Raw genomic sequence first — 12,426 nt, 5'->3', positions numbered from 1 at the left:
GTGTGCAGTTCAGCCCATGCACATCCCCCTGAGATCCAGCAAGACACCCAGACTCTACTTTACAGCATTTTTAAATACTTTTGAGGAAGCACCCAAAGCCTGTCGCCGCCTCGGTCACCCCCCAGCTCGCCTACTTTTGCACTGGGACACAGAGGTGGAGCCGTCGAAGTCGGTGGTGGTGTTGCCAGGGCAGGAGATGCAGTAATTCTGCCGGAAATCGGGCTGGTAGGTGCCCACGGCGCAGCGGATGCAGCGATGGACGCTCGTGTTGTAGTAGTGCCCGGGGGAGCACTGCACTGGGGGGTCAGGGAGCACAGGGGGCTGTGTCAGCGGCTGGCACAGCCCTGCTGGGTGGCCCCTTCCTGGGGACCGGCTCTGACCTACCTTTGGTGTCGCAGTCCTGGAAGGAGAGGGCTCCCTCGTGGCGGGTGGGCCCCCCCCCGCCACAGGGGAAGCAGAGCGCCCGTCCCACCTCGGGCTGGTAGGAGCCACGGGGACACGGCTGGCAGGGCTTGAAGCCATCAGCAGAGTGCTGGCCAGGGGGACACTGACCTGCAGGCACAGGCATTGTTCAATCCTAGCACCCCACACGCCCAGGGCTCTCCTGCCCCATACTCAGATCCTCTTCCCCCTCAACCTTGACAGCACCAGTATATCCAGAGCAAGTGCTGCCCTTCCCGGGGTCCCCTCTAAATGATAAACACCCAAACCAGCCACTTCTGTGGGCCCTGGGGATGCTCAAGGCTTTCCTGTCTTCTGGCTAATGGTTGAGGTTGCAGCCCTGGACATCCCCCAGGAGTGCCTCGAGCCCCACCCCATGCCCTCCTTACCTGTGCAGCCGGTGATGTTGGTGGCTCCTACGGGTCCGAAGGTGTCGCCACGGGGGCACAGGTCACAGGAGAGCTGCCCCTCTTTCTCCTGGTAGGTGCCAGGGGGGCAGGGCACGCACTGCTCCGTCTGCCCGTGGTAATAGGTTCCCTGCGAGCAGCTGACTGAGAGCCGGGGGGACGTCGGTGATGCTGTGGGAGCTGTCACCGCCAGGTCCCCTCGTCACCCCACCACGCTCCTTACCACACTTGCTGGCCAGGCGCTGCTGGCCCGGCCCGCAGCTCTCCTGCCGCTCCGGGGCCACGCTCAGCTTCCGGGCCACCTCGTACTCCATCCCTGCGAAGCGCAGCAGGAACCGCTCCTGGTTGATGGATTTCTTCAGGGCTTTGATGGCTGACTTCAGCTTTTTCTCCACTCTCTGTCGCAGGCAGTGCAGGTTGCAGCTGGCTGGGCGATGCAGAGGGGAATGGGGATACAGGGGGAAACAGGGATGCGGTAAGAAGGGAGGGATGGGTAGGGAAGCCCAGAAGGATTAAAGCCATCCCCCAAACTCTCAGTTGCAAGTGCTACCCAGCACATCCCAATCCGGTGCAAGATGAGGTCTGGTTTGTCTCTCCTTGCTGCACAGGGATGGCATCACGTCCCTGGTCCCACCACCCGTGCCTGCACCCAGGCCAGTGCTGTGCCCACCTGTGATCTCCTCCGGCTTGATCTCTGCCTCGAACTCCAGCGTGATGCGCGTCACCTCTTTGTTGGGGGAGTTGCGAGCCCGGCGCCCCTTCCCCTTCTTGGACGAGTCGCACTTGAGGTTGACAAAGGTGACCTGGCAGTCAGAGCACGGTGCCGAGCCACCTGCGTGCAGGGGACAGGTCAGCACCCCATCCCTGCTGGGGACAGACACCCCCACTGCCCACCACCGTCACACCTCACCTTGCGCCCCGGCCTTCCCGGCCTCCTCCTGCTTGCCCTTGGTCCGCGGGTGCAGGTGGCACTTGGCATCCTTAATCTTGAAGGAAGCCTTTTGCTTGACCGGTGCAGCCACAGTCTCTGAAAGAAAAAGCAGGTGCTCAGCAACCTGGTACGGCCCAGCCACGCTGGTGGCAGCCATGGGCACCCCGGGAGCCCCCTTACCGAGGCACTGCTGGCTGCTGTTGGTGGCTCTCTGCTGGCTGCCCTGCCGCAGGACGGGGGTCCCACAGCTCACCGTGTAGCTGCTGTCAGACTCTGTGAGGGAGGAAGGGGCATTGGCTCTGCCAAGGTGATGCAGGGAGACACGGCCGTGCCGTGGGGGGATGATGCCCAGCACCCTGCCATAGAGATCCTGGCAGGGACCTGTCCTGTGGATCCACACCCAGCAGCGAGCCCCCCTGAGCAACAACCTCCCTCCCTCACTCAGCCACTGCACTCTGGCTGTGTAGCCACTCCTCTCTCCCCAGTTTGGGCCATGCAGGGAAATGGGGACCCCCCTGCCCATGCTGGTGGTGGTACTGGCACCAGTACCTGGCAGAAATCGGGCCTTGGAGGTGCAGGAAAGGGCACAGCTGTCCTTCTTGCCCATCTTGTTGCAGGTGAGGGTGGCCCGTGGTGGCACCGAACCTGGCAGGCACTTCACCAGCTCCAAGGGACACGCACCAGCTGGTGATGACAATCAGGGATGCCCATGACTGGCACAGGCCAGAGACCCATGAGGGATCCCTGCACCCTGCAGCTCATGGGGGGATTCACCGGGGAGGAGAGGGTGCCAGAGCGTAGCATAGAGACCCCAGCCTGGCATCCCAAACTCCCCAGCTTCCCCAGCAGCCGTGGTGGCTCCTGGCCTGACGTACCCACACAGTCCTTCTTGTTCCAGTGCAGCTTGCAGCCGGCAGGACAGGTACACTGGTAGCTGCCGGGGGTGTTGATGCAGCCGAATTTGCAGCCACCCCGGTTGATGCTGCACTCATCGATGTCTGCGGGGGGAAAGGAAAGAGGCCGTGGCGGGGGTGGGCAGCGGGACTCCCCGGCTCTGACACTGAATCACTGCGTTGTCTCAGGGCTGGGATTCTGGACGGATAAATCCATGCCCAGCCGGGAGAGGGGATCTGCACCAGAGGGCATTTCCAGCAGTGCCGCCTCCCGGCAGCTGTGCCAGCTCCCTGGGGATGAGGGACACCCCGACTCCCCGTGTCCCCAGGGGCTAGGCAGAGATAGGTGCAGCCCATCCAGGCTGAGCCCCGCCCCGGCCCCTTGGGGGCTGCGGGGGGGCAGCAGACGGAGCCGACATGGAAACACTTAGGAACTGAACTGAAAAGGCAGCTGCTCAGCAGCCCTGGTCCCTCTCCTCAGCAGGGACCCTCTGCCCCGGCCTGAAATGATCCCTTCAGGTCAGGGATGGAGCTGCCCCTGCCACAGCCCTCCCTGCCCAGCTCCCCCTCACTGGGGGCATCGGTGGGAGCCATCGATCCCTTTGCTGCAGGGCCACCCCGAGAGAGTCCTGGGGGCTGCGCTGGCTCACGCTGAGTAGTTCAGAAATATGAGGAGGGTCTCTGACCCTCGCCAGCCGGGCAGCACTGGAGCACCCGGGCTCGTCATCCCGGGCCGCCGGCACCGCTGCCACGACACGCTTCGGCAGCCCCTGCAAAGCATGTTTCATCTGCCTGCCCGCTTCCCGGGCGAAGCACGCCCCCGCCCTTGGGAGCTATCTGCCTTGTGAAATTTAAATCAAACCCTTTTGATGTTCCCCTTCCCACCCCGTCACAGCTCCCTGCCAAAAACGCCGGGGATTTCTCCCTCTCTCCCGCTGCAGACAAGTCGCAAATTGTTCCTGTCGCTCCGTTTGAAGTTGCAGACACCAGCGAGTCTGGCTGTGAGCCCTCTCCCTGCCTGGCCTCAGCCCGGGGTAAGCGGGGAACCGACCTTCACCGCGGGCCCTTGGGGCGGGCAGTGCCCCCAGGGCTCCCCGCATCGCTGCTGCCCCACCCCCTGCCCCTCCTTGGGACCCGACCCCCGGCGGGGTGACAGGCTGCCAGCACCCAGCTGGCCCTACCTCCGCAGTGGGTGAGCCCGTAGAGCGTGTAGCCCTTGTGGCAGAGGCACTGGAAGCTGCCGGGGGTGTTGATGCAGAGGTGGTCGCAGGTCCGGTCAAAGGAGCACTCATCGATGTCTGGAGGAAAGGCGAGAGGAGGAGGTGAGAGCTGGCACGGCAGAGGGGCCGTCCCGGGCACGGGGACTGTCCCCTTCCTGCTCCAGTTGCTCCAGCGAGCTGAGGGCTGCACTGGGATGCTGTGGGACCCTGCACTGGTATCCTCCAAGGGTCCAGAACCAGATTGCTCGGGGTACTCAATACCAGGATGCTCCGGGGATCCAACACCAGTATGCTCCAGAACCCTGTGCTCCCCTCCCTCCTTCCCTCCCTCCAAGCTCCTCCTCACCCACTGCACCAGCACCCCCCTCCCACAAGCTCCTACAGCCCTTCTGCACCTCAAATGGGCCAAGCAGGGCCAGCACCCTGTCCCTGGCATGGGAGGGCTGCAAGAGCCCCCGGCTGCTGCCCGTCCAGGGCAGGGAGGGAGCCGGAGGATGCCATGATCAGGAGGATGCCAGGGAGGGATCAGGAATGCTGCGCAGGCAGGTCCTGCCTCGGGGACGGTGCCAGCAATGTCTGCTCGGCCCTGCGGGCACCTCGCCGGGGCAGGGAGGCCCCGGGTGGGAGGTGAGCCCAACATGGTGGGCTGGAGCATCATTTCATTGGCTTCATTAAGTTAATTGCTGCGCTCACGTCAAACTCCCAGAGCACAGAACCTGGACGGAGATGAAAGCAGTGGCAGCCCCGGAGCCTGCCAGCGCCCTCCTTTCCCGGCCGTGTGTTTTCAGGAGGCAATACTCAGGCTCATGCACACCTGCCGTGCTGACCTTGGCCATGCGCTGCGGGGGCAGCCCAGTGACCTGCTGGGTTTATGTGGGATGTTGGGACAGGAACAAGAAGGTGGAAGAAGCAGCATGGAGCAGCCAGCTCCCTCTGGAGTGAGCAGGAAGCATCTTCTCCCCACTCCTGCCCTCCAAGAAGTGGGAACCCTGGCATCTGCCTAATTGCTGGCTTTAACTCTGCAAGAGCCCACAAGCCCCCAGCTCTGAGACTGAAAGGCTAAGCCCCAGACCAGAACCTAAATCCAACACTAATCCCGCGAAGGATTTATGCAGTCCACAGGAAAGCCAGAGGAATGAGCAACTGGGGCAGCACTTCTGCAGCAGCAGCAGCCACAGGAGGGTGAGAGACACGGGAGCGCAGGGAGAGGCAGGGCAGGGGGCCTGGGCACTCACTGCCCCTTACCTTGGCAGTTCCTCTCGTTTATGAGCAGCTTGTAGCCCTTCTTGCAGCTGCACTCGAAGCTGCCCACCGTGTTCCTGCAGATGTGGTCACAGCCACCGTTGTTGAGTCGGCACTCGTCAATGTCTGGTGGGGACAAGGGACACCCGTCACGCTCTGGCTGGGATGCTCGGCCAGGAGAGCCCAGTGCTCTCCTCTGGATGCTGTCCCCACCATGAGCTGGCAAATGGAGGAAACCCTTTGGGCTCTGATGGTCACCAGGGGAACGTGGCTGCTGCTTTTCTCTATGTGCTTCTGAGGAGCAAATGTGTGACACTGGGCCAGGCCAGGGCTCTGGGGTTCAGGTCTCCTTGGAAGTGGTGCAAAATGATTAAATTCTGCAGGTCTCAGCATCCCCCAGAGTAGAGCCAGGAGCCCCAAAAAAGCCTCACAGCTGAGTGAGACCACCAGACCAGAGTTTGGAGAGCCACAGGTTTGGGCTGGGGACTGCTTTGGGGGGCCAGGAGTAGCAGGAAGAGAGAGAAAACCAGGAAGGGAGAACCCCCTCCTTCAAAAACAGCCACTCAACAAAATAACTGCTTTTCAGCCCTTGCCTCTCTGCTTGCCATCTCCTTCCTGCCACTAACAAAGCTAAAAAGGATGATGCACAGTAACTGCAAAGAGCCCCAACAACCTGGAAAGAGGCTGGGATGTGGGGTTTTTGGTTGTCTTTCTTGTTTTTCCACTAATCACAAAATTTACTGCTCGAAAACAACCTGTGAAATGGAAGGAGACCAGGAGGAGGCAGCGGCCTGCCCTGTCCCTCCATCCCCCAGTGCTGTGGCAGCAGCGCTGCCTTGCTGGGGCTGAGGCTTTCTTTCTTTTTATGACTGCGAGGGAGCGAGCTGTAAACCCGCCTGCAGCCATAATAAAGCCCCAGACACCGGGGACGTGGCTCCGGGTTATTGCACGTCGCTGGAAACTGCAGAATTGGAGAGGGGTGAATGCTCTGATAAAATAGCAGGGGCAGGGGGTTCTGGAAGCAGTCAACAGGTAGACAGGCAGCCAGCAGCGGGACAGGCTTTCCTCTCGGCTGGGGTCAAGTTCTGAGAGCTGCCAAAAGACACAATGCAGGCACCGGCCAGCCCTGAGAGGGGCAAGTTTGGGGTGCAGGGAAAGCAGCCTGGACTGCCCTGCCTGGCCGGGGCAGGTGGTTGGGGACGTTGCTGGGATGTGCAGCATCTCGGGTTGTTCTCCCCAATGTGGGACATGGCTGGGCAGTGTCCCCCAAGGGACTCGTGCATCTCACAATCCCAGAGCAGGTGTGGATTCCCTGCACATCCAGCCCTTCCAGCTGAGGCAGTGGGATGCAGTGAGATGGGACAGGACCCTCTAGCCCCACAAGGGCCATGCCATTGCCTCCAGCTTGATCTGACCCCCTTTTCCTCCTCCGCACAGGCTTCCCAGGGGAGTGGAGCCAAGCGTGGTGCCTGCAGCAAGGCATCCCAGTCCCCGTGCTTCCTGTCCCCACCCCATGGATGCAAACACCAAGTCAGTGAGCACTGTGGGCAATGGCGAGCTCAGCTAAATCTGACCCTTTCCTACAGGCACTGAGGACACAACGGGGGTCTGAGGCACCCAGGAGCGAGCAGTGAGCACCCCAGCCCCACTCACACCCACCTACCTTTGCACGTCTTCCTGTCGGGCTGGAGCATGAAGCCCATGGGGCAGCTGCAGTGGACGCCGGTGGCTGCGTCGTGGCACTTGCTGTCACAGCCCCCGTTGTTCACAGCACACGTCTCTGCATGGGAAGGGGAGAGAAAGGCTGGGGTGAGGGACTGGTGTTCAAAAGGCTGGGGGAGTCGCACCACCCAGACGTCCTCCCTGCCACAGCCTGGGAGTGGCAGCGGGTACAAACCTCCCTGCAGAGCCCATGGAAACCGCCCTTGGCTTCTCACACAACAGCAACGAGGCCACAGAGCCATGAAATAATGAACACATGGGGGCTGGTGTCCCCCACAAACAGGGCCTCATGGAGGCCACCTTTGGCAGCTCCAAAGAGGAGGAATTAAATTTTGCAGGGACAAAGTCGTAGCACTTGTGCAAAGGCAGCCAGAGACAGGTCCCACCAGGAGTGCCCAGGCTGCAGCTCCCAGGGGTGTGGGTGCACAGCCCCAGTCCCCCGGTGAGGTGGCAGGGGGGTTCTGTCCCCTTCACTGCCACCAAGCTCCCAAGCCACAAAGCCTGACCCTGTGCTATCAGTCCCTGACCGTCACCCACTGCTCAGGCACAGTGGCTGGTCCAGCATCTCAGACTAATTTGGGAGACACATCATGTAATTAAAACACACACTCAGAGGCAAGCAGCATCAGTGGAAAAAAAAATCCAATTGAAAAAAAAAAGCTAATTATTTCAGCATTATCAAAGTCAGCTGTTGCTGGTAGGACTAGAAGGGACACTAATTTAAATGAAGCATTTTCAGCTTGACAGCTTCCCTGTGAGATCAATCCTCAATTTCAACCCTAACCACCAGAACAATGGTTTGAAGTGCATTAAGTTGTTCACAAAGGATAATAAAATATTCCTTTCAGAAGGCTGGTTGCTCGGATAAATGAGGCATTTGGGCTTCAAGGAACCCAAGATGAAAATGCCTGGAAGAGATTCCTTGGAAAGAGCAAATCCCAGGTTCTCCTGCTCTTTGCAAGCACCACATGGGGTAGGAATGACTGAACCATCCAACCATTTGCTGCAGGGCTCGGGAGCTGGGATCGCTCTGTGCTCGTCTTGCCACTGCTATTTTTATGATGTCCCATAATAAGAGAACAAAAGGGACCATTTTATGAAATTAATCGCCAGCACAATTACAAAACCTAATGGCAGGGGAAGGATTTCTGCAGATATTATTCCTCCAGCCAGGTCCTTGTGCTTCACGCGGCCCAGCCGTGCCAGGGCCATCCCCTCCCTGCAGCGCGGGGCGGGTGACACCGCGCCCAAGGGAAGGGAAACTTTCTGAAAGCCCAGTGAATCATTTGTTTAATGCCAGCCTTTGTTCCAGCAGCTGATGCAGAAGCAGCCTGGGGACCACAGGGTCACCGCTGAGATGAGACGATTGGCTTGGTTCAGGTGCTGCCAGCGGGATCAGGCTGGAGAAGCAGCTGCAGCAGGGAGGATGGGGCTCTCCAGAGAATGTGGTGCCCTGGGCATATTGTCACCATGCTCACAGCCTCCTCCAGCAGCGCGGTACCCCTCCTGGCCCCTTTACACCTTTGGGAATTTCAGCTGACATTAAAGCCAGTCCCACCCACCATCCCAGGGCAGCTGCCCAGGGTGGCCACTGGGTATGAGCTCAGCTAGCACAGCCAGAGCACCACTGCAAACCCCTCTGCGAAGGGGGGGGACCCTGTCCTGGGCTTGCAGAAAGCTTGGAGAGGGCTGCTGGGGTACCTGTGAGGCCGTGGATGTTGGTGGTGCGGCCGGGCTCCGGAATGGCCCCGGGGAGCAGCAATTGTTCGGCGGAGCTGGCAGCCCAGGGCTGCTCCCAGCCTGGCGTGACTCACCAGCCACACAGGGCTGTGGTGAGGCCTCCATCGATCGGGCAGGGAGAGGACAAAGCTTCACACAAACACACACACACACTCTCAGACTCTTTTCCACCCTCCTCCATCCCAGCTCTGGTCTCACTGCCTGACTGCTGTGCCATGGCACTCCTCGCCCTGCTCAGCACCCTCACTGCAGACACTGTGGCCTCACCTCCACCTTCTCAGAAGTGACAATCTCAGCAGGATGTGATCCCACGAGCCAGAGGGGATAATTCCGCGGTAATCGGAGGAATGACAGCTGGGCTGGCTGGTGCGTGGTGATGGCGCAGATCTGGGGTCCCTCCCTTCTCCCACCCCTGTGTGCAAGGCTCTGCAAGAGCTCCCCAAAAGCTGCAGTCGGCGGTCCCTGTGCTAGTGAGCTGCACTCCCAGAGCTTCTGGACGTGGCAGGAGTTTGCCTGCACCCAGCACATCCAGAAACAAGATTCCCCACGACTAACAAGTTGCTGCACCTTCTGCCTTGATTTCCTTGCAGAGCAGAGGCATCACCTTACCTTTGTGAAGGGCTTGGAAACCCCATGGGGATGCAAAGAAATCCCTGGGGAGGTTCCCAGCCCTGTAAAGGGCTGTTGCAGCCCTGCCATTGCTGCAGCTCTGGGCTGAGAGCCACTGTGCATGGCGAGGCCAAACCCTGGGACACCCTGAAGGTCCCAGAGGGGACCATCCTCGAGCGGGTGGGCTCTAGGAAGGGGTAAATGGGAGTGCACAGCGCAGAGATGGGCACAAGCATCCCCCTCCCCACCACACAGCTGCTGGCAGCCCACTGTGAGCTCCTCCTGGGTGTGGGGGGAAACCACTGCCACAGCCACTGGAAAGCAGATTGTCACCCCCGGCGCCGGGCTGGATCCACCAAAGCAGCGTGAGAGCCCCGTCCCATGCAAGCACAGCGGGGGGAGGGTTCCCTGCTCTGTCCCCCAGCCCAGCCCCAGGCTGGCCTGGTGGGGTTTGGAAGCAGCAGCGGGGCAGGGTTAGTGAGACATGCGGTTAGCGCAGCAGCTCAGCCCCCGAGCCCCGTTATGATCTCGAGAGGAGAGACCATCTACGTTAGACCCCTTCGTAGAGATAGAGAGAACAAAAATATTTACCATTAGAAAACGTCTCAAGGATAACGTGTTGCTGGAAGTGTCTCTCCCCTGTTTAACATTATAAAAAAGTGATTTAGAAACAGTGTCCAGCAGGGAACTTGGTTGGTGTCACACATCAATGGCTTCAACTCTGCTGCCTTTCCAGCCTGGTGGAAACTGTCCCTTTGGGCTTTTTCTCTCCCACCTCCCAAGCATTCCATGTCCCTCAGCCTCTCCAAACCCCCTCCAGCTGTGCTGGGCTGGTTGGAGCCCCATGCGAGCAGGAGAAGCGCGTTATGAGGAGCGTTAGTGCAGCCTGTTAGTCTGGGGAACCAGGTCCTCGCCCTCGTTGGGAACTAAACCAGCACGTGCCAGAGCAGGGGGTGATCCCTGAACGGAGCCATGTGGACACTGTGCAGCCATGGGCTTTGGGAAGGCAACCACATCCCGCCTGTGGCACTTGCACCCCTCGGATTTAGCAGCCAAGCCAGCAGTGAGCCCAAACCCTGGGTGTGCTTGGGCTGCTCAGCCTCACCCGTGGGTCAGTGCACCCTGGCTGTGGGTCCAGAGCTCCCGGCACCGCTCCCAGCACCGCCAGCTCCACAAAGCTGGGGAGCATCAGTGGTGCCGCCGCCAACCGCCTGGGCGTGGGTCAGGAAATCAGCCATAAAATTTGAGCTGGGTTTAGTTTCCTTCTCCATCTAATCATATTTCTTCCCCGTCCACCCCCTCCCACTCCACCAGTGCTTGCCACAAGTGGGGGGGCCGGCGACAGCCCTGCTGCACCCCAAATATAGGTGGGAGGGAACTGCAATGATGCCCTGGAGGGTAAATATTCCTGGAAAGCCAAAATCTGCATCAACTGTGACAGCCGTTTTTGCATCTCCCCACGGGCACTGCACCCTTGGCTGCTGGAGGGCTGTTTTATGTGCTTTTTTTAATTCTTTTTTTTTTTTTTAAAGGCTGCTTTTGGAGCATAAATATAAATATATAAGGTCATCGGCCTCCCCTCCTGGCTCCCCCTCCCCCTCGCGCCTGCAGACATGTTGGGAGCCATTAGCGATGGCCCCTGTGCTCAGAGGCATGTTCCTCATTATCTGCATTTTTAAAAGCAGCAATAAAAAGCGGAAAAATGAAAAACACCGGCCGTGGCCTAATGAAACTGTCACTCAGAGGGGCTGATCGTGCTTCCTGCCGCGTGGTGTGATCTGAAGGGAACCTGGACCAGGGGCCTGTCCCGGCAGCCCATCAAACACACCGCGTACAATTTCAAAGCCCATGGCCCGGGGAACGACTTTGCGTTTCCCCTCACTGGAAACTTTATTCCCCTTGAAATGATGAAATATTTTGGAGGAAATGGGGAAGGGGCGGTGAAGGGGGCAGTGTGGATGGGGGAGGGCTGTTTGCTGTGCCCGAGCCATAAAACAAGAAAGGGTGGTTATAAATATCCGAGCAGGTACCTCGGCTGTAAATCTGCCGGCCGGGCATCCCTGCGGGGCGGCTGCTGGCTCCCAGCGGCTGGAGCACAATCCCGTGGTGTTCCCACGGTGGGGCTGGGGATCGGGAATCCCCCAGGGAATGCAGGAGCTGGGCAGGCCCCTTCCTGTGAGAAGGGATTGCAGAGCCCAAAGGGATGAGACAGGCGTGGTGGTGGGCTTTGGGCTGGTGCTGCTCCTAAAATCCTCTAGTGCAGTGTTTGATTTCCCCTGGAAAGGTGGACAAGGGGAGAGCTCAAAGGGATGTGCTGGCTCTGGTGGGAGATGCCTTCCCAGCAGTACAATGGAGGGCTTGGAGACAAAGAGGGAAACTTTGGCCAAGGACAAAAAGATGAGTGATTTCGGAAACCCCCAAATCCCACCCTCACACCTGTGGTACCCAGGGTCTGAGTGCAGAGACACCCCCACCCCCAGCAAACTGATGCTCTGAAGCATCCCCCAAGTCATGAGATGCTTTGGAGAGCTGCTCTCACCCCCAACACCCAACAGATCAGGAGCATCCTTGGTCCCAAAGCTGCTCAAGTCAGATGCCACATGCAGGGCCCTTCATCCAGGAGGAACCTGCCAGCTGACACACCCGGGGTCCTGAGGTCCCCGTTGGAGGAGGTCTCCCCACCCAGGCACAGCAACAACCCCCTGGGAGGGTCCTCAGAGATGGGACATGACGCAATGGCTGTGGGAGCAAACACGAGGACGGCGGGGACCAGGGGCTGTGAGCGCCTGCCAGCAGCCAGGAGGGATTGGGATCCATCCTGGGAGCGGGCTGGGAGACAGTGGTGACATTAAGGCAGCAGTGAGCTGACAGGCAGGAGGGCTTTGCTGGGGGCTCAGCCCCAAACATCCCTCAAGCTGGCAGGGAGCAGCCAGGGGCTCAGAGGGGATCCTCTGCCCTGAGGACGGAGCCGTCTGTGGAAAGCACGGAGGGTTTTCTGTTCAGGCACAGCAGGGACATGGGGAGCCAAAACCTCCCTTGCTTTCAGTTCCTTTTTCTTTTTCATTTTGCAATAAGAACTCAAATGTCTCAAGCAATTGTGGACTTAATCACTCCCCAAATATAACATTTTTTAAATCAAAGCAGCTGTTAAACAGCACAAGCATATGAAACCAGTAAAACTTCTATCTCTGCTTGATGTTTTACAATTTGAAAACACACAC

General features: G+C 59.4%; 1 protein-coding gene across 3 annotated transcripts in view; it reads right to left on the bottom strand.

The window, feature by feature from the left end:
* SCUBE3 (signal peptide, CUB domain and EGF like domain containing 3) overlaps window positions 1-12,426 on the bottom strand; it is a 30,605-nt gene that overhangs the window by 2,469 nt on the left and 15,710 nt on the right. For 2 of the 3 annotated variants that reach the window (XM_039565462.1, XM_039565464.1), the window contains exons 7-19: window positions 9,797-9,844; window positions 6,798-6,914; window positions 5,138-5,260; window positions 3,854-3,970; window positions 2,655-2,777; window positions 2,329-2,463; window positions 1,960-2,052; window positions 1,759-1,875; window positions 1,519-1,680; window positions 1,072-1,275; window positions 831-992; window positions 385-552; window positions 135-296 (exon numbers count right to left, since the gene is read on the bottom strand). In XM_039565462.1, the coding sequence (XP_039421396.1) occupies window positions 135-296; window positions 385-552; window positions 831-992; window positions 1,072-1,275; window positions 1,519-1,680; window positions 1,759-1,875; window positions 1,960-2,052; window positions 2,329-2,463; window positions 2,655-2,777; window positions 3,854-3,970; window positions 5,138-5,260; window positions 6,798-6,914; window positions 9,797-9,844 (1,731 nt within the window). The remainder of the gene's footprint in view (window positions 1-134; window positions 297-384; window positions 553-830; window positions 993-1,071; window positions 1,276-1,518; window positions 1,681-1,758; window positions 1,876-1,959; window positions 2,053-2,328; window positions 2,464-2,654; window positions 2,778-3,853; window positions 3,971-5,137; window positions 5,261-6,797; window positions 6,915-9,796; window positions 9,845-12,426) is intronic. The other variant, XM_039565463.1, reaches the window with a different exon arrangement.

Source organism: Corvus cornix, chromosome 26, assembly GCF_000738735.6.
Source record: "Corvus cornix cornix isolate S_Up_H32 chromosome 26, ASM73873v5, whole genome shotgun sequence".
NCBI classification, from domain to species: domain Eukaryota; kingdom Metazoa; phylum Chordata; class Aves; order Passeriformes; family Corvidae; genus Corvus; species Corvus cornix.
The sequence above is the reverse complement of the archived record's forward strand: the minus strand, read 5'-3'. Positions and strand labels throughout refer to the sequence as shown.